The 19640-nt window shown below is 54.2% G+C and overlaps 5 protein-coding genes across 5 annotated transcripts; 3 read left to right on the forward strand and 2 right to left on the reverse strand.

Moving 5' to 3' along the window:
* Nucleotides 1-839: 839 nt before the first annotated feature.
* ISF_03328 (hypothetical protein) lies at nucleotides 840-1623 on the forward strand (the record flags this gene model as incomplete). Its single annotated transcript, XM_018846934.1, has 2 exons — nucleotides 840-912; nucleotides 1193-1623. 2 exons carry the CDS (start codon nucleotides 840-842, stop codon nucleotides 1621-1623), a joined length of 504 nt encoding a protein of 167 aa, XP_018705823.1.
* A 295-nt stretch (nucleotides 1624-1918) lies between these two features.
* Nucleotides 1919-3094, forward strand: ISF_03329 (hypothetical protein; the record flags this gene model as incomplete). Its single annotated transcript, XM_018846935.1, has 1 exon — nucleotides 1919-3094. The coding sequence occupies one exon, from the start codon at nucleotides 1919-1921 to the stop codon at nucleotides 3092-3094; it is 1176 nt and encodes a 391-aa protein (XP_018705824.1).
* Nucleotides 3095-3923: 829 nt separating this feature from the next.
* Nucleotides 3924-7501, reverse strand: ISF_03330 (F-box and WD domain protein; the record flags this gene model as incomplete). The annotated part of the gene is made up of 2 exons (XM_018846936.1): nucleotides 3924-7000; nucleotides 7087-7501. The coding sequence occupies 2 exons, from the start codon at nucleotides 7499-7501 to the stop codon at nucleotides 3924-3926; spliced, it is 3492 nt and encodes a 1163-aa protein (XP_018705825.1).
* A 1703-nt stretch (nucleotides 7502-9204) lies between these two features.
* On the forward strand, nucleotides 9205-10112 carry ISF_03331 (NAD(P)-binding domain protein; the record flags this gene model as incomplete). The annotated part of the gene is made up of 2 exons (XM_018846937.1): nucleotides 9205-9490; nucleotides 9589-10112. The coding sequence occupies 2 exons, from the start codon at nucleotides 9205-9207 to the stop codon at nucleotides 10110-10112; spliced, it is 810 nt and encodes a 269-aa protein (XP_018705826.1).
* A 7846-nt stretch (nucleotides 10113-17958) lies between these two features.
* ISF_03332 (Transcription-silencing protein Clr2) lies at nucleotides 17959-19239 on the reverse strand (the record flags this gene model as incomplete). Its single annotated transcript, XM_018846938.1, has 1 exon — nucleotides 17959-19239. The coding sequence occupies one exon, from the start codon at nucleotides 19237-19239 to the stop codon at nucleotides 17959-17961; it is 1281 nt and encodes a 426-aa protein (XP_018705827.1).
* Nucleotides 19240-19640: the final 401 nt, after the last annotated feature.

Below are 19640 nucleotides of genomic sequence, written 5' to 3' on the forward strand. Positions count from 1 at the left end.
CCCCAGTCCCGTGCCCCCCCCCCCCTTCCCCTCTCCAGCCCCTGCCCGGCGCCCCGGCGTTCACCCCAGCTGCTAATCCGTCCCGCCTACAGCACCTGCCGCGTATCGTTCTCATGCCCTGGTTCTGGCTTGTTTCCATGCTTTCCTTGGCCAACTCGCGCTCTCAAAATCTCACTCCCTCCGCCCCAAATCAAGGCCCTCCTCCTCCTCACTGCCTCTCTATCTCTATCCCCCCCCCTCTCTCCAGTCTCTCCCTCTTTCTGCCTCTTGACTATTGGCTCTCCAGCTCCTCCCAGCATCACCGAGACAAAATCTCACCTTTTTCGCATCGCACATCACTCCTTTCGTTTGCCTTATTGTCTCCGTCGCGTGCCAAAGAACAGTTCATCAATCAACCCTCCTCCGCCCGCAGTTGCTAGACATTGACTGTGGCTCTCTCCCCCGTGACGAATTGCAGCCCCCGTCAGTTGTCTAACATTTCGACCGCAAACCCTTTTCAGAGCACCAAACCAACGGATACCGCGACTGCCGCTTCCCGACCCAAGACATCAAGACCGTTGTCATCACATTGTCACATAACGCTCGGTTTGCTTTTGCGCCCTCAACTGCTTGATTGCCTCTCCGTCGATCTTCGCCTTCGCATTATCTCGCCTTGCTTGCTGCCCGCGTACAGCCATGTTGCCCGTCTGCATATAGCATAGAGTCTGCCGTCCTGTCTCGACGCCTATGACAGACACCAATCTGTCCTGGCTCCTCGAACCTCTCCCTATCTCTCTTGCCGCTTGCCGGCTTATCATTGTTGTCGTCGCCGCTCGAAAACGCGGCCAGCTACCGTCACCATGAAAGTCGACACCGCCCTGCTACTCGCCGCAGCCTTGGTAGCTTCACCAGTATCTGCCATTGCGAGAAACGGTAAGTGGCTACGCCCCTCGCTAAGCTTTGCGCCAATTGGAAACGAACTCCTTGCCTGAGACAGCTCTATCCGCCTCGCATGCGCGCATATGCAAGCTTCCGCCACCCACACTCCTCCAGTTGCTGACTCCCGTATCTTATAGAAGTCCCTCGCAGGAGCTCTCCACCATATGCCATCTTAAACAGCTCCTCAATTGCCACACAGCCTGTGCCTATATCGAGCACCACATCATCAGACACCTCGCTGACGTCCTCCTTCTTGACCTCATATACTGACGAGTCATCTTCAATACAAACATCTTCCACAACTACTTCTCCGACCTCCTCACCAACTACCTCGTCAGCAACTTCATCGACTACCTCTTCAACAACCTCGTCCATCGTCACTTACAACCCCTCCACCACTTCATCTTCTTCCGATGCGACACCTCCCTCGCAAACTTCTTCGACGTCGCCCCCAGTGTCGCGCTCTACCAAGAGCCATCCCACGACAAGACGGAAAACGACCGAGAAGACGGCTCCTCACAAACCGCTGTCCACGCCGGGCTCGCCAACCAACGTCACGTCGACAGCAGGCTCCAATTCAACTGCAACGCCTACCAGAATCAACACTGGCAAAAATTCAACATCCAACACAAACGGGACTTCGGACATGCCGCCACCTCCGCCCAATCTACCTTCTGGCTACACACTCACCAGACTTCCCTGTAACTCGACAGCAACTAGCATACCAAGTCGCAATGAAACCACATCGCGGGGCCCGCCACGCTGTAAGAATGGCAGCTCCATCAGCATCGTGCCCGCATGCACGCCGTTGCCCCTGTCGAAAACGTTCACTCAATATGTCGTTGTCCATACCTCCACTGTGACTTTCAGTGGACGCAGATCAGACTACAGGCCACCTTTTGCCCCCATATCCACACCGAATTACTGTGATCCCAACCTCTACCCAGCCGTTCCTCGCCCCGCGACTTCCGGCAGAGTTTCCTTCGGATTCATGGGCACCATGTCAATGGTCACCGAGACCTTTACTATCGAAGGAATATCACTCACTGCAGAATTCCCACTTCCTCTACAGACAGCAATCGCTCGTATTCCCGTCACGACTTTCATCACTACGGACAAGAATCCCTCAGTTGTATTTCCATCCGACACCATTCCTGATTATCGCCAGACCTGGTCGCCTGGCGGTAACAACGACGGTTCTCACACACCAGTCGGCGGAGGAGGAGGGGGTGCGCCTGCTCCCGACTCTGTTGCTCCCTCTTACGTCGTCACTGCTGGTCCCACCGCAGTTGTTATCAATACCCAGACTTTCACAGTGCCTCCAGGTAGTAGCACTACTGTCACACTTCGAGACGGCGGAGTGTTCACCATCGGCCCTACCGCCATCGTCGGTCAAGGGTCTACCATCGCCCGGCCCCCTGCCGTAACAGCAACTGGCTTGGCTTCATCCGTCTTGGATGGCATACCCGTCACGTCCGTAGGCCTCAGTCTCCAGATCGGCGGAGGCACATTCGCTATACCCATCTCCGACTCGAATACCGTCACCGTCAACGGCAAAGCCGTGACTATCAGCCCCACTGGCATCACTATCGGCGGCGACAGCATGGCATACACAAGACCAGCCGCATCGGATGTTGTCGTTGCTGGCGGGGAGATGCTCACAGCAGTGGGACGGAGTGTCGTTGTCCTTCATTCCGTCACATACACGTACGGAAATGGCATCGCCCCCGTTGTTCAGGTCATCAACGGAGATACAGTCACTGTTGGGCCGTCAGGTGTCTTTGTCCACGGCACAACACTTGGTGGAGCATCCGCCGAGCCTACTGATACTGAATACGAGATTGTTGGCGGTGCTACCATTGCCAAACTCCCTCCTTCCATGGTCATTGTTAATGGAGAAACCTACGCGGTCGGTCCCGGGGCCAGTCAGAAAACTGTCGTCATCGGCGACCAGACCTTGACCGTGGGACCCATTGGTCTTGTCATGGCCGCTACTACGATCAAATATCCATTCGACCCCTCTGTCACCACGACGATTGCCGCTCGCTCAACTGGTCAAACCTTGCCCCAAGAAACGGGCAAGGAGCAAGAAGACGCCGCGTACTCTCTACGACCCGACGTACGCGTCGGGCTTACATGTCTTTGCATTGCTTTTGGCGTTTTAGCTCTTGGCTAGACTTCGATGATATACTCAGGCTTTGCCATTTACTCAGAGCATGAAATGTGTTTGATGATTACTAATTTGCGTCTTTTTTCTGGTTACATATTATTTCTTTCTGGGGATCGGACTGGCCACGACGATACGAGGTTCGATTTGAATTGTACTATTTTACGACAACTTGGGTCCAGGTATTCGGGAAGACAAGAGGAGAAATCTCTTGGCGTTTTGGTTTCATTTCTTTTTCAGCATCACCGTCGTTAACTTATACAGGCGGCTTGGCATTGGGGCTTTTCTAATATTATACAGAATCTTTGAAATGTCAAGGACGACGCATATATAAAGAATATAAACAACAAATTCAATACATGATGATAATGAAACGCAATGTCGCGAGGATCCAATATGAAAATGACTAGTATCACCAAAAAAGGTTACCAATTGAAGGGATGACAGATGCCAATCACAGAGGCAACTTAAGGAAAGCCGACTTCATCTATGGAAAAGATGAAGGCTGGTTGGATTAACCAAGTTACATCCAGTGTTTTTCCACCCGAGAAAGAGGAAATACGAAGAAAGACTGCGAGCAAAGAAATTTAGAATTCGAAATAGTATAAAGTAATGTGTCAAAGTGATGCCTTGAAACATGGACGGTGTCCATGGCACCACAGCAACCACCATCATGTCAAAGTGGTTGCAAAAGGGTACACAACAGGGTAAGCGACGCTCGTCTATGAACGATGTACCGAGAAAGCAATAGAGCAAGCAACGACAACACACAAAAATTCGGTCAACTGTAAATGCGGACACCCCGAGACCCATCCAGCACTACCACCACCACCCCTCTTCACCATCTGGTCACGCCCTTGCCCTTGCTGACGGAGGTGTCTTTGCCAGCAGATAGCGGCGGAAAGTCTTGGCTGGCCTGCGCGAACGACGACTCTCGGTCGCGGCGGCCCTGCCGTTGCGCCTGCTCCTCCTGCTGCATGCTGAGGCTGAGGGCAAACGCCAGGTCAGCGTCAACATCCGCAGGTGGTGCATGCGCAGAGGCCGACGAAGAACTGGCGGCCACGTCGGGCAGGATGCGCGGAGAGGCGGTCGAAGTCGTCGACGGGCTTACGCGTCGGCTGCCACCACCACTCTTCTTCTTACCACCCTTGGTCTTGGCCTTGTAGGTGATGGGATAATCAAACTCGTCTGTGCTGCTGCTCCGCTGTGGAGACTGGCCGCGGTCGTTGACGCCTTCGAGGAGTGACAGGCGGATGGCCTGCTGGATCTGCTCCTCGTATCCGTCTTCGTCGTCGCTTGTCAAGTTCTGCTGCAGGGGGCTGGATTCGACGAGGCTGGCCTCAGGCGTCGTCGCGTCGGCAGTGCTGTGACTCGTCACCGAGGCCGTGTCTCCGCCGCTGGTGTCGGCGGCAGAATCGCTGGCCCGGCGCATTTCGTCAGCCAAGAAGCTCTCCTGCGAGACCATCTGCATGTACTCGAGAGCCTCTTGTTCCGTGAGATCTCCAAGGGCGCCGACGCCAAAGCGTTTGCGCAAGCGCGTTTGCTCACGAGCCCGATGCTCGTTTTCATGGCGCAGCTCTTCCTCCTCTTCCAGAATATAGCCAGATACGTTGCTACCGAAACGACGACCCGCAGCACGGCCCTGAGCATCTGGATGTCGCACGCGTCTCTTCCGACCTGGCGCGTTGCCTTTGGAACTATACGACCAGTAGCGCATAAAAGCACCAAACGCCACCACACCGCGGAGAACCGTAGGGTCAGAGTCCAGTATGATGGCCCCCGTTGCATGGTAATCTGCAGCAGTCAGGGTAGGGTTCATGGAGATCATGTGGCGCGGGATTCGGCCGTTTGACCGAGCATTGAGGGTGCGAATCGGGTCAGCGGTAGAGGCGAGAGGATCCCAAGCTTGAACGAGGCCATCGCTGCCACCATGGACCAGGTACAATGCCGAGGCAGCAACACACGAGATTGATGGTGATTCCGTCTGAATGATGCGGCATGGCCTGACCGTTTCAGCGCGGATCTCTCTAGCGTTCCATACGATGACACTGCCGGAGCTCGTGCCCACGATAAGGAATCGAGCCCTGCGGCCTGGGATCTCTTTGATGACTCGTTCTCCATCTGCATCGTCGGATACAGTACTTTCGCTGTCTACATGCAGAGGATCTTCGTTGAGAGTCATGATAGCAAAGGCTGAGTTGTCCAAGGCACTGGCCGTGATGATCTGGCTATCAGATCCCTTGAGCTGGAACGAGACAGCCCGCCAATCATCCATGGGCGCAGATGGGGCCGCAGGAGAGTATGGTGTAGGCGGTGGCGATCTTGGGGACTGCGGTTCCGGAGTACTCTGCGCGCCAACCTGGCCAAAAAGAGACGGAACGGGCGGTGCAAGTTTGCCACCTCCAAGAGATGAGGGTCGTTGAGCAGTGGTTGATCGGTAGAACTTGGTAACGCGGGCCTTCTCACCATGCCCACAGTCAATAAGAAAGATGCCTTCACCGCCCTCCTGACCATCATCATTTGCAAAGTCAACCTCGAGTCTGCGTCGCATATCCCAGCCTACACAGGCATCGAGGAAATGGTTTGGCTGGTAGCGCATGAAGACCTCAATTTCTCTTGCTTCAGCAGCAATCTGGCTGTTGCTCAGGTTCATGACATTGGAAGGAGTCCTGGGCGAGTAGGTGCCGCGAACCGCGTTGAGATCCAGCTCGTCTGGGCGGGCCGATCTGCGCGTCACTTCAACCAGGTGCCAGTAGGCGGACCTTCCAGCCAGCCAGGCATTGACCAGAGCGTTACCCGTAGACATCTGCGGCGACACGGGCTTCGGTACCTCGGTGAGATAAAACACTTCGCCAAGCGCGTTCAATGCCACAGCCCATACTCTGCATGACAGTCGGCGTCGCACAGTATAATTTTCATCCACCTTGATCGAAACAATCGGCACGCCAGGGCTAAGAACCCAACGTGCCGTCATGTCTCCATAGGAGTATCTCGGGCCGTTCGGATCAGATCCAAGAGAGTAAGCGGTGACGACACCAAGCGTGGAGCCAGTTAACATGCCACACATAGCTGAAGTCGTGGCGGGGACCGCAGAGGACTTGGCAATCCAGACGCTACTGATGGCTTCGCTGATTTCAGGTATGCGAGGGACATCAGGCGGGTGTTGTTGAGCATCCGGCTCGGAACCGAGGTAGCGCCCTGCAATTTCATTGACGCTGCGGAAGTAGGCACGGCCACCAGGGAAACCTTCACCGGCGATCATGCCGTACAGTTGACTGACGTCCATGCTATTGTCCGTAGCTGCGGGGCCGTCGCCAAGGCCGTACGGCTCGAGACCCGGTGTAACCTCCTCAATTTGGGCCGAGCAGTGGCTATCCTTGAGGCCCCAGCTTTCGATCTTGCCAGTAGTTGGGTCGCTCATGGTGGCGACACCGACGGGGCCGGAGCCCTGGATAGCGCGAGGGGCCTTCTTGCCATTATCAAACAAGGCGTGAATGTTGGTAATGAGCCAGGGGAGCTTCGAGTTGTAGGTCAATACAGCATTTGACTTCTTGCTGAGCTGGCTGGCGCGCATAGAGGAACCGATAGCACCAGCACTAGTGTTGGGCTTGCCCTTGGACAGACTCCGAATGAGCCTGGTTCGGAAGACATACTCGCTTCGCCAGGTAGCAAGTGGCGTCAGTCTACCAAAGTAGCGAGTCTCAGAGCGGAAAGTGTCAGAAGACGGGTGAGACCAAAAGTCGGTAGAAGCTTTGATGAAATTGTCCTCGAGACTAGCATGGCCGGGGAAGTAGCGCAAAAAGGCCATGCGCCAAATGTGGGGGGTAGTAGCCAGCACGTAAAAGCGTTTCGAAACGAGGGCAACGGCGCCATGGGAGTCGGGGTGCAGATGCGAGAGGATGTTGGTCAGGATCTCTGTGGCCGTGTTAGAATTGAGGCATTCATCACCATTGCAGCCCAACTAGAGGGCAGCAACGAGACGTCAGGAGGATAGCGCTCACCATTGGGAATGTCAGTCAAGAGAGTCCCTCCGGGTTCTCCGGCGGCGCGCTTGATGACCTTGAAGCCCAGCGCCTGCTTAGGGGTAGGCGGAGTCAGCGCGTTTTCATAGTCGGCAATCCTCTGTCCGGGGGCAGAGCGAGCGAGTTTGTTGTTGTGACGGTTGTCATGTACGTTGCGGAGCCTCAATCCGCGCAGCTTCTCGTCGAGCTGGTCGACGTCGACGCCATGGTCGACCGAGTCGCGTCGGGGAAGTCGCGACGAGGAAGAGCGGCTGCTGGAAGAGGCGGCAGAGTCGACTCGATAGAGACCGATGGGTTCGTGGTGAACGGGGCCATGTTGAGAGCTGGAAGACGGAGTGGCGGTGGTGTCGGGGGGGTTGCTTGATTCTGATGTCGCAAGGGGCTCTCGGGGCATATAGCTAATGGTCTGAGACTGGGGGGTATTAGGACGGCTGTGCACTATTGTCTTTGCACAGTCGGGACGGCGGAGCGGTTGACTCGGCGGTTGAGGGTTTCGAGAAGGGCTACGGTCTTTTCTGTCGTAGAAAAAGACGCGACGGGGTTGCTAGGCGCAGCGGAGGTGAAGCTTTTTTCGTTGTTTGTGAGTCACTTGGAGGACGGTGATGAAGAAGAGAAAACAGGAGTCGAAAGTGGCCACTGCAGGTACTGCTTAGTTTTGTAGGGATGTACGGAGTACGTACTTACATATGTACATACAATATAGCGCGTCCCACTTCTGCACAAGAAGTACATGGAGTTGGCATGATAGACTATGAGTATTTCAAGTACCTGGGCATCTCTTTTCTAATTTATTAGCCAGCAACATTCCTGTTTTTACTGAACCATTCAACACCGTGATCCGTCATAAGTTATCCGCGACGCATGCATGCCACCTCGTCATCACCACCCTCATCATCACCCGCAGTGCCAACTGCCATTGCCAAAAACAGAATGCGTGTATTTCCATCCCTTGGGTCGCTAGCGATTTACCCGAAAACATGTCCTCCTCAGGCATCCTGATAGGCTCAATTTGCCTCCAGTCTGCGCCCAACGGTTCAGCGAAGCCTAGCACCGCGGCGTGTCGCGACATGCATCCGCTGTTGGTGGAATGGCATCCAACCCTGCGGCGGGGTGGCAGCCATCATCATCACCAGATGTGACCTCATGATCTATTTCAGTCTTTCTTCGTTTCCTGACTAGTGTGCCCTCCCCTTCAATGCTACGTATGGTCGAGTACGTACGTGTGCATGGGCGCGTTGTTTGTCCCCTCTTGTCTTCCTCCTCAGCCCATTGGACTGTCAGTTGGACTCAGAAGAACGCGGTCCCAGTAAGTAGCGTAGACTTGAGAAAAAATAAAATTGTTTTTGTAATTATAAACAAGACGCGGCATTGCTCAACATTCATCACACAACGAAAGTTGAACTTGTACGCGACCTTTGCATCGCTCAACCGGACAGACCCTGTACATCCCGAACATGCCCATGAGAAACACTGGGAAGGATAGTGTGACCGACTTTATCCTCCAATTCAGCGCAATACACCGTCATTGCCTGACTAATTTGGCCATGGCACGGTCAGCTCATTAGATAATGTCCATACAGTAAATCCTCCTCCCCATGCCATCTTGCTTCTCGGTCGCGATGCTCACTCTCGGGACCGAACGGCGCTCCTTTAAGGAAGTGCCGTGTTTACGAACCCCCCTCTTGTACTGTCAAGTCTTAGATGTCATGCATCTATGAATCTGCAACTGCCTCCGATGGCCGACGGCGCTATGGGGAATTCGGCCTTAAAGCTCACGACGCGGTGATAGTGCACGCTAACTCCACGCAAGCCGGAGACGACGGCGAAAACCTCGTCTTGGACGGCCTACTCGTCACGAACGACAGTGCTTGCTAGAATCCAGACCTGTTGCCCAGTCTGATTAGTACATGGCCGAATTGGCCTGGTTTGGGGAACTTCTCTTCGAAAACATGTGCTTGGCTTGAGAGTGTCAAGCATATAAGATGGAGGCCGAGTCAGCAAACATGGACATCTGATAGAAGAGAATTCGAGAAAGTCCTCAGTCGAAATCAAAAGACTTCACACGCATACTTTGCATCCCATCTCTTTTGCATGAAAATGGCCAACTCCAAGACCGTCGTCATTACCGGCGCAACCCGTGGCATCGGCTACGAGACGGCCAGGGCCTTTCTTGAATCCCCCAACTCCTACCATGTCTTCCTCGGCGCCCGATCCCTCTCCAGTGGCAACAATGCTGTCGCTCAGCTGAGGCAAGACTTCCCGTCCTCCGCTAGCACCGTCGAGGTGCTGCTGATTGACGTCGAGTCGGACCAGTCCATCGAAAACGCCGTCGAGACCGTCAAGACCAGCCGCGGCACCGTTGACATTCTCATCAACAATGCAGGTAGGTAACGCAACATCCCCCCTTTCCCATCCCTCTTCGCTGCTCAAAATTCCCCCTCTCGCTCAATCATCATGCTAATTCCTACGCCCCCTCCTCAGGTGCCGCCTTTGACTGGGACGCCGCCGACGGCAAGACCTCGCTGCGCGCCTCCTTCACGCGCGCCTACGACATCAACGTGTCCGGCGCGCACGTCACCACCTTTCACTTTATTCCCCTCCTCCTCGCCTCCCCCTCCCGCGACCCCCGCATCTTGTTCCTCGCCGGGCTGTCCCACCTCACCCTCGCCGCCGCCGAGGACATGTTCCCCTCTGGGCCCGTCGCCGCCGGTTGGCCCAAGACGGTCGCCTTCGAGACGGTCGGGTACCGCTGCTCCAAGACGGCGCTGAGCATGCTGATGCTCGACTGGCGCTGGAAGCTGCGCGAGGACGGCGTGCGCGTCTTCAGCGTCAGCCCGGGCTTCTGCGTCACGGGGCTGGGGAACAAGGGCGAGGCGGCGATGGAAGAGATGGGCGCGGCGAGGACGGCGCGGCAGGGCGCGCGGACGGTGCTGGCGGTCGCGGAGGGACGCAGGGATGCGGATATCGGAAGGATCATTGACGAGGATGGTGTGGTTCCGTGGTGAGGGAAGGACCTGGTGATGGGACGGTAGCCGCCGGCTATGGAGTGATGAAGCCCAAAAGATACATGTGAACTCTGAACCTCGTCAGCGTATACAACCGTTCTGGTATATCTAGCTTAATACCGCGAAAAGCTTCCATAGAAATAAGAAAGGCATTTAAATACTCATCCAGCCTTAATCTAAACGTCGTATTTGAGTGATCCAGAGTCCTCGCAAAAGACTCTTGCCCATCTGCCGCACGGAAGCCATGAAAGCATATTCTCTGTCTTTCAATAGCTTCGCGCTCGTCCACCTCGTTTGACAGCCACCATTCGTCGTGTACCCTTGCTTCCCCCATCTTCACTAGGCAATACCTTGTGGAACGATTCAAACCGGTGAGCCTGTTACTCACCGTAAGACGTCACACCAGAAGTGTACAAAACATGAGAAGCGAGAAGCATGGGGCGATTGCTCTAGACAACGCACACGTTTTCTTCCTTTTTTTTTCTCCGTCTAGAGTCAGCCCAGTTGTGCCCAGTCTACTCGTAATTGGGTCCCAACAACCTCGGAGCCGCTCGCTCGTCTCCTTTTACCCTCTGTGACCTCTACCACCACGGACAATGGAGCCACTGGCCCCTTTTGCTTCTTCTCGCCCATTTCGCCATCAGTCGCTTGTCGCCAGGGAGAGATCCGCACACGCCACCCCTCCCCCTTTCCTTCCTTCTTCCTTCGTTTTGTCCCGACAGCTTGGGCAGCAAAGTTACACTACGATGCGGGGTTGATGGTGGGCTGAGCAAGTCGCAGCACAAGAAAAAGAAACAGCAGCCTGTGACTGGTGCAAGAGGAAACGACAAAATGCAGCCCCCAGTGGAAGAAGAGTAAGGCAAATTAGAAAGTGGTCCGAGAAACAAGGGGCCGAGAGAAGAATAAACATGTGCTGCGTTCTGGAACGGCAGCCAAGAGGCCATCGTCCAATATACATACATACAAACAGCCCGTCCCATGTCAAGAGCGCTGGGATGGGAACGACTGGCCCGCTGCGGCTACGACGTCCTTTCTCGGGGCTTCCCCTGTGCCTGAAATCTTCCTTTCCAAGCTTCGTTAGCATCGGTTCCAGAGTGACGGGACAGCGCCATGGCAATGGTAGTAGTCAGCCGAGTCTTCCACCGGACCGCGATACTGGGACCAGCGAGTTTGTTCTGTGGTGTCATAGCGGCGGAAACTAGTTGCTGCAATGCAAAGCACAAGCCCAGCTGTCCTTTTCATGTCTTTTTTCTTTTTCTTTTCCTTTTTCTTTTTTTTTCCTTCTGTTCCATGAGGAGCTAGACGAACTAGCTGGTCGTACTGGTACATGCATGCATGGTGCTAATCAATTAGTACACCGCTGGGCTTGGAGCACTGTGGAGGATATCCAGAATCAGACCCGGGGGGCCTGGGCAAGGGTCCTCCCAGCGGAGAATAAGAAGAAGCAAGTTTGGGTGTGTGTTCCAACAGACTTGGGGATGCAGAAAGAAAAACGAGAATATCATAGCCAAACTTGTAATATCATGCCAGAATGTGGATACGCCAGCGTGGCATCCCAGGTGTCCTGGAGAGGAGACATGCCCAAATCCAAATACTTTGGTACTCGTTGTTGTGCTTTGGATGACCAAGTAATAAGATTCTGCTTCTTACAGGTCACGGGGAATTTCGAACACCAGTATATTCTCAGCTTGTCGTTTCTCTCCTTTTCCTTCGTCACCATCTTGCCCCCGCGACAAGGCATAGCTGGCAGTTAGTTAGTTAGGCGGGCTGAACGAAGAAGAAATTGCAACATCCAAACGGTTGCTAGCATTCCCTGACCATCCCCGGAATGAAACTTCTCGCGGGAAGGGTGGTCCTGAAAAGCATACATCTGCAAGCCACTGGAGCCGGGTCCGTCCTTGTCATCTAGCCTGACGGGGGATAGACGCTGTGGCTCGGCATTGCTTTGAAAAGAAAGCGTTGTTGTCGATCTTGCCCTTTCATTTTCCCGATAATATGCTTAGGAAACCCCATTTTGCCACGGACGGCGCTTCCTCATGGATACTTGGCAGGCCCTCGCAGCATTGAGCAGAACAAGCAAGCTATGCTTGGCCAAGGTGCTGTTTTCAGCGAGACCCGTTGCAGCTACAGCCAACCAGAACAGAGATGCCGCCTGAATTGCATTTGTATGCAGCCGCACGACGCATATGGGCCATCCCCTCCATGTCAACGACAGCTTCTGCAAGGCCGGCAAAAAGTGGCTTCAAGCCTGTGAAACCGTTGTACACAAGGATAAATACCCAGATAGCGTGCAAGTAAGACAAGATACTCAAGGAGGCCTTTGGTACTTCCAGTTACATGGTTTGCTGGTAGCTGCTTCCTGAAATGGACACGTCAGTATTTTGTCCCTAGCCTTGACATTATGGCGGCTAGAATGATGCCACTCACGAGTTAGAGGGAGCAAAGACATCAGTTAGCAGGCTGTTTTGCGCAGGAAACAGCCTGTTCAACTGCCTCATCGATTGCCTTGCCTTCCTGGCTTGGGCTACTGCTTGACAATGCAGGTCGTATTTCTGGTGTCACATTGCAGCAAGACCTCTCAGAGCGCCAGACGGGCGTCACGTCTCGTCCTGTTGACAGGCAGTCACGACGTCAGGTAGCTTATTATTAGCACGAGATGGCGAGCAGCATGCAAGTGTCCGCAACGCCCAACGTGCCAGTAACTAGGACGGCTAGACAAGCCAGCAGGGGCGCATGGGCCGCGCAGCCCGGAAATTCGGAAACAATCTGACGTGCTCAGGCAGCTTTTTCAACGCTTTGGTCTAAAAAGACGATGGAACGGCTGGTGGAAAAGTGACAACCAAAAGGCCCGATCCGCCCATCAGCAGCGGGGACCTGTGGAATGGCGGCGGCTGTAGCGGCATGTTGATAATATTCAATGCTCGGTCGGTACCAGTCGTATGGTAACACTAATCAATAGAAATTACCCCGTATTTGCGGTCTGGACGGAGCCTTGTCGAACATGGCTATTAATACATCAATACATACTGGTGCAGAGAGAGTGGCACGGTGTCACAGAGGGCAACTTATTCGTAGGTTGGCTGCTGTCTGCTGTCGGTGCAGGCTTCTTTGTTCACTCCTACAGCTTGATGTCACTTGGTATGTTACCGAGAGTGCTTTGATCCACTGGACAATTTAGACACGCCGCCACAGAAGCAATGTACAATTCTTGGCACTTGATCAGCGTGACTGACTTGCTTGGATGCGACAAGAGCCGGTGTGAGCAGGGTAATAACTCGGGCTAATAAATGGCTAGCAGGATGGCGTTGCGTGGTCTTGAATTCTGGCAGCCGATCAGTGCGTGGGATGCATGCTTTACTCGGAGGCAACCTGATTTGCCTGCCTGCCTTGCCTGTTGCTTGCCTTGCTCAGCAAGTTTTGTGGCGCGCGCGGTCTCGAGGCGATTATCAGTTTTAGCAGAGGATGTGATCCGCAGTCGTTACTTGGTGATCTGTACGCCGATGGATGGTTGTTAGCACCAAAATGGCTCAGACAGGGCTCGGAAGCGAAAGCAGCCGTTGAGGGCTGAGGAATGGAGAGCGGCGGGCTTCAATTGAGGGCCGTTAAAATTTGGTAGTTGCGTTGAACAGTAGATACCATGTGATAGCTGTGCCGGAATATGTCTTTCTTTGGTGGGAGACCAGACGGTATAATACAAAACGGTCATCACCCAAGAGCCAGGCTGGACCCAGCGATACTGGTAATAGTCTGTACGCCACTCGGGTCATCCCACACCTAACCACGCCAAATCCGTCCTTGCGCAGGTTGAAATGTTCGACCGCGTCCCAGGTGGTTAATACCAATCAGGCTATAGGGAGCATTGAATCCTTGGGTAGTCAGTGGCCAGTGGCCAGTGGCCAGTCTGCAGTCTCGGTGGGCAGGGCGATGGGTGCGGCAGCGGCAACGGCAGCGGCAACGGCAACGGCAACGACAACGACAACGGGAAAAGACGAGGCGCATGCGGACCGACCCAGGAGCCTGGGAACAAACGGGATGAAGGATGGATGGAGACGGATATGAATGGGTGATGGAGGAGGAGAAATGTGGAAAAGTGGCAGGTGGGAAGCGAAGTGGGGGATTGATGATGGCCACAGGGCTAAATACCAGAGCCTTGGTACAGGTAACAAGATCCAGTGCTTGTGCTGGAGATCAGCAGGGAACCTGAATGTCTTTAATTCCCTGGGATGTTTTAGCATTGTTGGCGCGTTGGCCGCCCGTTACAGGCCCTCGGAGCCGAGGGTTCACAGGCCCTTTAGCAGTCCCGTTGCACTGTATTTTTAGTAGTTCTCCCAAGTGTCAAGTCGTCTCGTCTTCAACCTCAACTCCATCCAACCTCGGCTCCAACCTGGCTTCCAACCATCACCACTACCATCACCACCGCCACCACAACCACCACAATCACCACCACCATCATCTCACCCCGCTCGCCTCTCATCACTTCATTGGATCGATTATTCCATTCACTACCGCCCACACCACTCCTTATCACACCCTCCTTGCCTCCCATCCCTTCTACCTTCACCCCCGCTCCCGCTCCCGCTCCTACTCCCACACCATACACCCTCAACCTCTCCTACAGTACATCCATCCCTGCCCGCCACCCACATCTCATCCTTTCTCCCATCCATCCCTACCTGCATCACAGATCAGTCTGCTGTTGCCGGCTGCCAAAAAAAAAAAAAAAAAAACTTCCCCAGAAGGTAGTTTCCATACTTCCTCCACCGATAACCGACACCCTGTATTTAGTACCAGAGCTACCTCTCACCCCCCCCCCCCCCCCCCCCCCCCCCCCCCCCCTCCCCCCCAAACATTTGCTTCTTCTTCCACGGTTTCTTTTATCATATCCCCTCCACCCACCCTGTCTCCCTGCCCTGTGGCAGTTTTTCCCGACTTTGTCTCGCCTCATGCTTCATTTTTCCTCTACCTCGTACTATCCGTACTCCTCTTCTCGCCTCTCGTCTCGGCCCAATACGGAATCAACCTTTTCGGACTCAGCCTACCAAGTCGACTCCTTCACTCACCTCGCTCACTCGCTTAATTACCTCTCAGCCTGCCTGTCCTACACCATATCCACACTGCATCACCGACAGTACAACACGGAACATCAGCAACCCGTTGCCATTCTCCCGCGCCAATATCAGCCTAATGGCCACCTTTTCTCCCATTTCTAGCAACCAACCGTGAACTTTCACCTCCGCCTAGTTCAACTTGTTCTACACCTACATCCACGTTGCCTCGCCTCGCTCCTAGCCACATCCCAACACCAATTCTCCGAGTCCGAGTTGCCGAACCACAACTTGCTTCTACACACGATACTCGCAACGGCGCCATGAAGCCCCCAGCGAACATCACCTCGGAGCCCTCTGGCTCCTCAAGGTTAGTTGGCTACCTTGTGTCTCACCAGCCTTCTTCATTCGTCAACTGGCATGTTACTTACACAGCCCAGTCGTCGAGCCAATGGTCCCATCGTCACCGTGTCAAAAGCAGAAATCGTGGAGGAGCGCGGCAGGGCCATCTCTACCCGCCTTGGCATGCAAGTTCAGACCTGGGAGATGAGAGCAACTCATCCAGATGAGACGGTGCTTCGTCAAGACAAATCACTCGGCCTCCGCGTCCGCTGGTACTGTCACCGCTGTCATGGTGATATTACCTCCCAAGGTTCCTGCTCCAACTGCTCCCATGCCCGCTGCCGGATATGTATTCGGCTGAATGCACACCAAGATGCCGATGACGACGTAGTTGGTATGAGGCCAACCGTCCACCGCCATCACACCCACGATGAAGGGTACATTGCTTCCGGGCCGGGCTCTTCTGAGGCTGGCATCGTTCGTCAGAGGCGCAACCATACTGGTGGCCCGGATCTAGTCCTCAGAAAACCTCGTCATCGAGTGAGGCGGACTTGCCATGTCTGCAAGGCTGACTTTGCTCAGCTCAGCCAGACGACCTGCGACAAGTGCCAGCACATTCGCTGTACTGACTGTCCTCGAGATCCGTAAGTTCCCCAAACCCGTCCTATGGATTTCTCCGCTCCGGAAAGAATCCAGATTCCCCAGCGGATGCTCAGAGAGCTTACATGCAAGCAGACCAAAACACAGCAAGTATCCGTTTGGCTATCCCGGCGACGTATTTGGCCCCAATAGTATTCCTCACTACGAATGCGCCAAATGCTGGGCTTTGTATCCTACGCATACAGAGAATGGTACTCCATGCAGGAGGTGTGGCGAACCAAAGTCGGACAACTCACCTAGGGCCCAACCGCGCGCTGTCGACCCAGACTACGACCCAACTTTCTTGATGAAGCTCGAGGCGAAGCTGGATGCGCTCCAAGCGCAAGGTGCTGATCCTTTTCCAGGTGATGAGGAATGAACTTGGACATGCTCGGATATTGGGACGGAGTTGCTCAAAGAGGGGGACGGAGTCTCCTGCATGATCGCTGCGCCATAATCCTTCCTTTCTTCATGTTCTATCACGATTCATGGATATGGTGAAGAGATGATCATTTTAGTTGTCTGCTATGTAGGTCAATGGCCTGCAATCTGTAGCTATGCCATATGGACAGGTACTGGGAGTCTTGGGACGGCATTTTAGCATAACAAACATAGAGCGGGACGGGCATTTTCAAGGGATAAAGTTTATACACATGGGACACATACTACACTGTTAATAAATCCTCTTCTCACGACAAATTTTTTTTTTCACCTCTCAGCAGTAGTTTACCACAGTTTAATGCGCAAGAAGCATGAACGAAGAAGCAGAAGGCCATCCATCTCAGCTGTACTGACTGGTACTTGCGCCTCCGGACGAATGAGGAAATGCGGCACAAGGACGAGGGCCACGGCAAAAGGAAGCGTGTGTTTGAGCAAAAAACAAATCCGCGGGACGCATGGGGAAGGATCGCGACGATTGACCGTCTCAAAATGAACCACCTCTGACGTATCCGTCCGCATTCCTTCCACAAGGGAGCGAGGCTACAACACCGCAGCGTGGCTGGACCAGGTCTCTCCCCCCCTTGCTCAGCTGGGACGCCTTTTCTCCGAACAGCATGCACAATACAGAATAAAGAGGGGCAAGGGAAAAAAAAAAAAAGAGAGAGTGATGTGACAGCAAAGATCGTCCCATTCACGTCTCTCGGAGGCACGTCCGGACTGGAGCCCAGCGCCACGTGTGTCGGGAAAGTTATCTTTTTGAATTATGTACTGCGCTTCCAGCCAATCTTCTTCTCCTTATTTTTTCCTTTTTCTTTTGATTTTGGGATTGTCCCGTCTCGTGCTGTCATGCATACCTTCTGGCTTCTTCCCCCGTTCCTGGGGGAAGCGGGATTGGATGATGATGATGGCGCATGGCGCACCGAAACAGTACAGTACGGTTGATCCGAAATTAAACGGCTGGGAGCCCTGGGCTTTCTCTTTTTCTTTTTCCTTCTCTCAGGCATTCATCACATGTGCGCGACGCATCATATTTCTTTGCCCCTGCTGGTGGGAGGCGGTGCGTCTGCATGGTACCAATCCCATGCAGTTTCCTGCTGCCATCGCCAGCATCACACCCAGTACGGAGTACGTTAAACGTCATTGATAAATATCCGGTATCGTTGTTCTTGAATCCCCCTTACAGCTGAGGAAATAGACTACAGAAGCCTCTCGCTTTTTAAAATTGTACAGTTTGCTTCTTCCTTCATTGTACAGTTTGCTTCTTCCTTCATCTCCCTTATATCCCGGTAACCCTTGCCAGCATTTATGGTCCGTAGCGCCACCTACACAGGCAAAGCTCTCTCTCTCTGCATGTTCACAGTTTCCTTGCTCACATGGGCTCACACCCTCCTCATCTCCTCCCGCACAAATGGCTCGAGGTTCAACCTCACGCCCACCGGCACGCTTGATCCCAGCGTCTCCAGCCTGTTGAGCTTGCGGCCGATGTAGCGCCCCGCGCCGTCCATGCGGCTGTTGAGGTACGGATGCTGGTCCTCAATCTGCCGGCGGGCCACCGCAGCCTCGAAGGCGGCCGGGTTGAGGATAGGCATCACCCGATGCGTCGGATAAAACCGACCGCGGATCGATTTCTCCTTGAGCCGCACCCCTTCGCCCACGACGACCCAGCCGTAAAAGGCCCCTGGCTGCGCCTGGCTCCGCCAACGCGACTCGTCACGCAGGGCAACGGGCAGTTGCTCCACGGACACCAGCGTCGACGGGTCCGCCCCCGGGTCGGCACGTTGGTATAGAGTGCCGCGGAAGAAGACGGCGCCCGGGAGGTCGCCCGACGTGTAGATAACGCGCAGCCCCATCACGACCAGGTCCTCAGATACGATGCTAAGCTCCACCGGTAGGTTTCGCACTCGCAAGCAGTCGCCGACCTCCATGCGCTCGGCGCCGAGGAAGCATCCGTAGTACGTAATCGTCTTGGCCTGCACATCCTCCGACGTTGCCGACCACAGCGAGTTGGACCAGTCCACTTTGGACGCCGCCATCTTAGACGCGTCAAGCAGAAGTAAGTCTCGCTTGGAAGGGTCTGCTCCAAACTCGCGGAACTTGTCAGCCCATAGCACCTCGTCAAATATCTTGTCGTTCAGGTCCTTGATCGCCACGGGAGGCACACTGAACGCCTGGAACGGCCGCATATCTTTGTCCTTCTTGGCAACGCTTTGCTGCGGAATCATAGCACTACCCAAAGGTAGCAGTTCGTGAACACCGGGCTGCTGCAGATTCTGCGAAGCGATAATGCCTAAGCGCCACGTATTGCCGTTTTGAAACCACACCTGCTCGCCCACTCGAAATAGGATGGGCGATTGGAGCGACCAACCCATATTGCGTTGCTGCTGATGTTGTGCTTGCTGCTGGCTTGCTAGGTGTGCCTGTTTCCTTGCCTGTTGCTCTGCCTGTTGCTGTTTTAGCTGCTGTTGTTCAGCTGCTGCTTGAGCCTGTGCCGCGGTTGCAGCCTTTGTATCTGGTTTTGTCTGTACTGTTTGCGCCTTTGGAACACATTCCGCTGCTCTAAGCGATGGTTGCCCTGGAATCGTCGGTAATGGCACAGGCGTAACTCTCGGCAGTGCTTTTTCCGGCTTTGCTGGTGGTAAAGTCGGTGTGTTTCCAGTCATCTCGTCCACAGATCCAGCAAGTTTCGCCACATTAGGTGAATTGCAGTGAACACAACAGCAATCCTTGTATTCCTTCGACGATGAGAGGAGCCATATCAGATGGGCCGCAAACTCTTGTGGGGTCTTGAAGAGCTTCGATTTGACTGGGTATCCAGATACCCAGATATGCTTTGACTTTTCATATGGCCAGTATCCTCGGGGAAATTCTACAAGCCATGAATTCCCTTCTAATTGGCTCGTCAATATTGCTTCATTGCCCAGGGCCCAGTTTCGTTGCCAGCGGACTTACCATCGGGATTGGGTGCCAGCTCCATCTTTAAAATTATTCCCAGTTTAACTTTCCACTCGACATATCGAGGGTCATCTTCAGCTAGCCGTATCATTTGCGGTTTCGCTCTGGG

Source organism: Cordyceps fumosorosea (assembly GCF_001636725.1).
Source record: "Cordyceps fumosorosea ARSEF 2679 chromosome Unknown scaffold_6, whole genome shotgun sequence".
Classification (NCBI taxonomy): Eukaryota; Fungi; Ascomycota; class Sordariomycetes; order Hypocreales; family Cordycipitaceae; genus Cordyceps; species Cordyceps fumosorosea.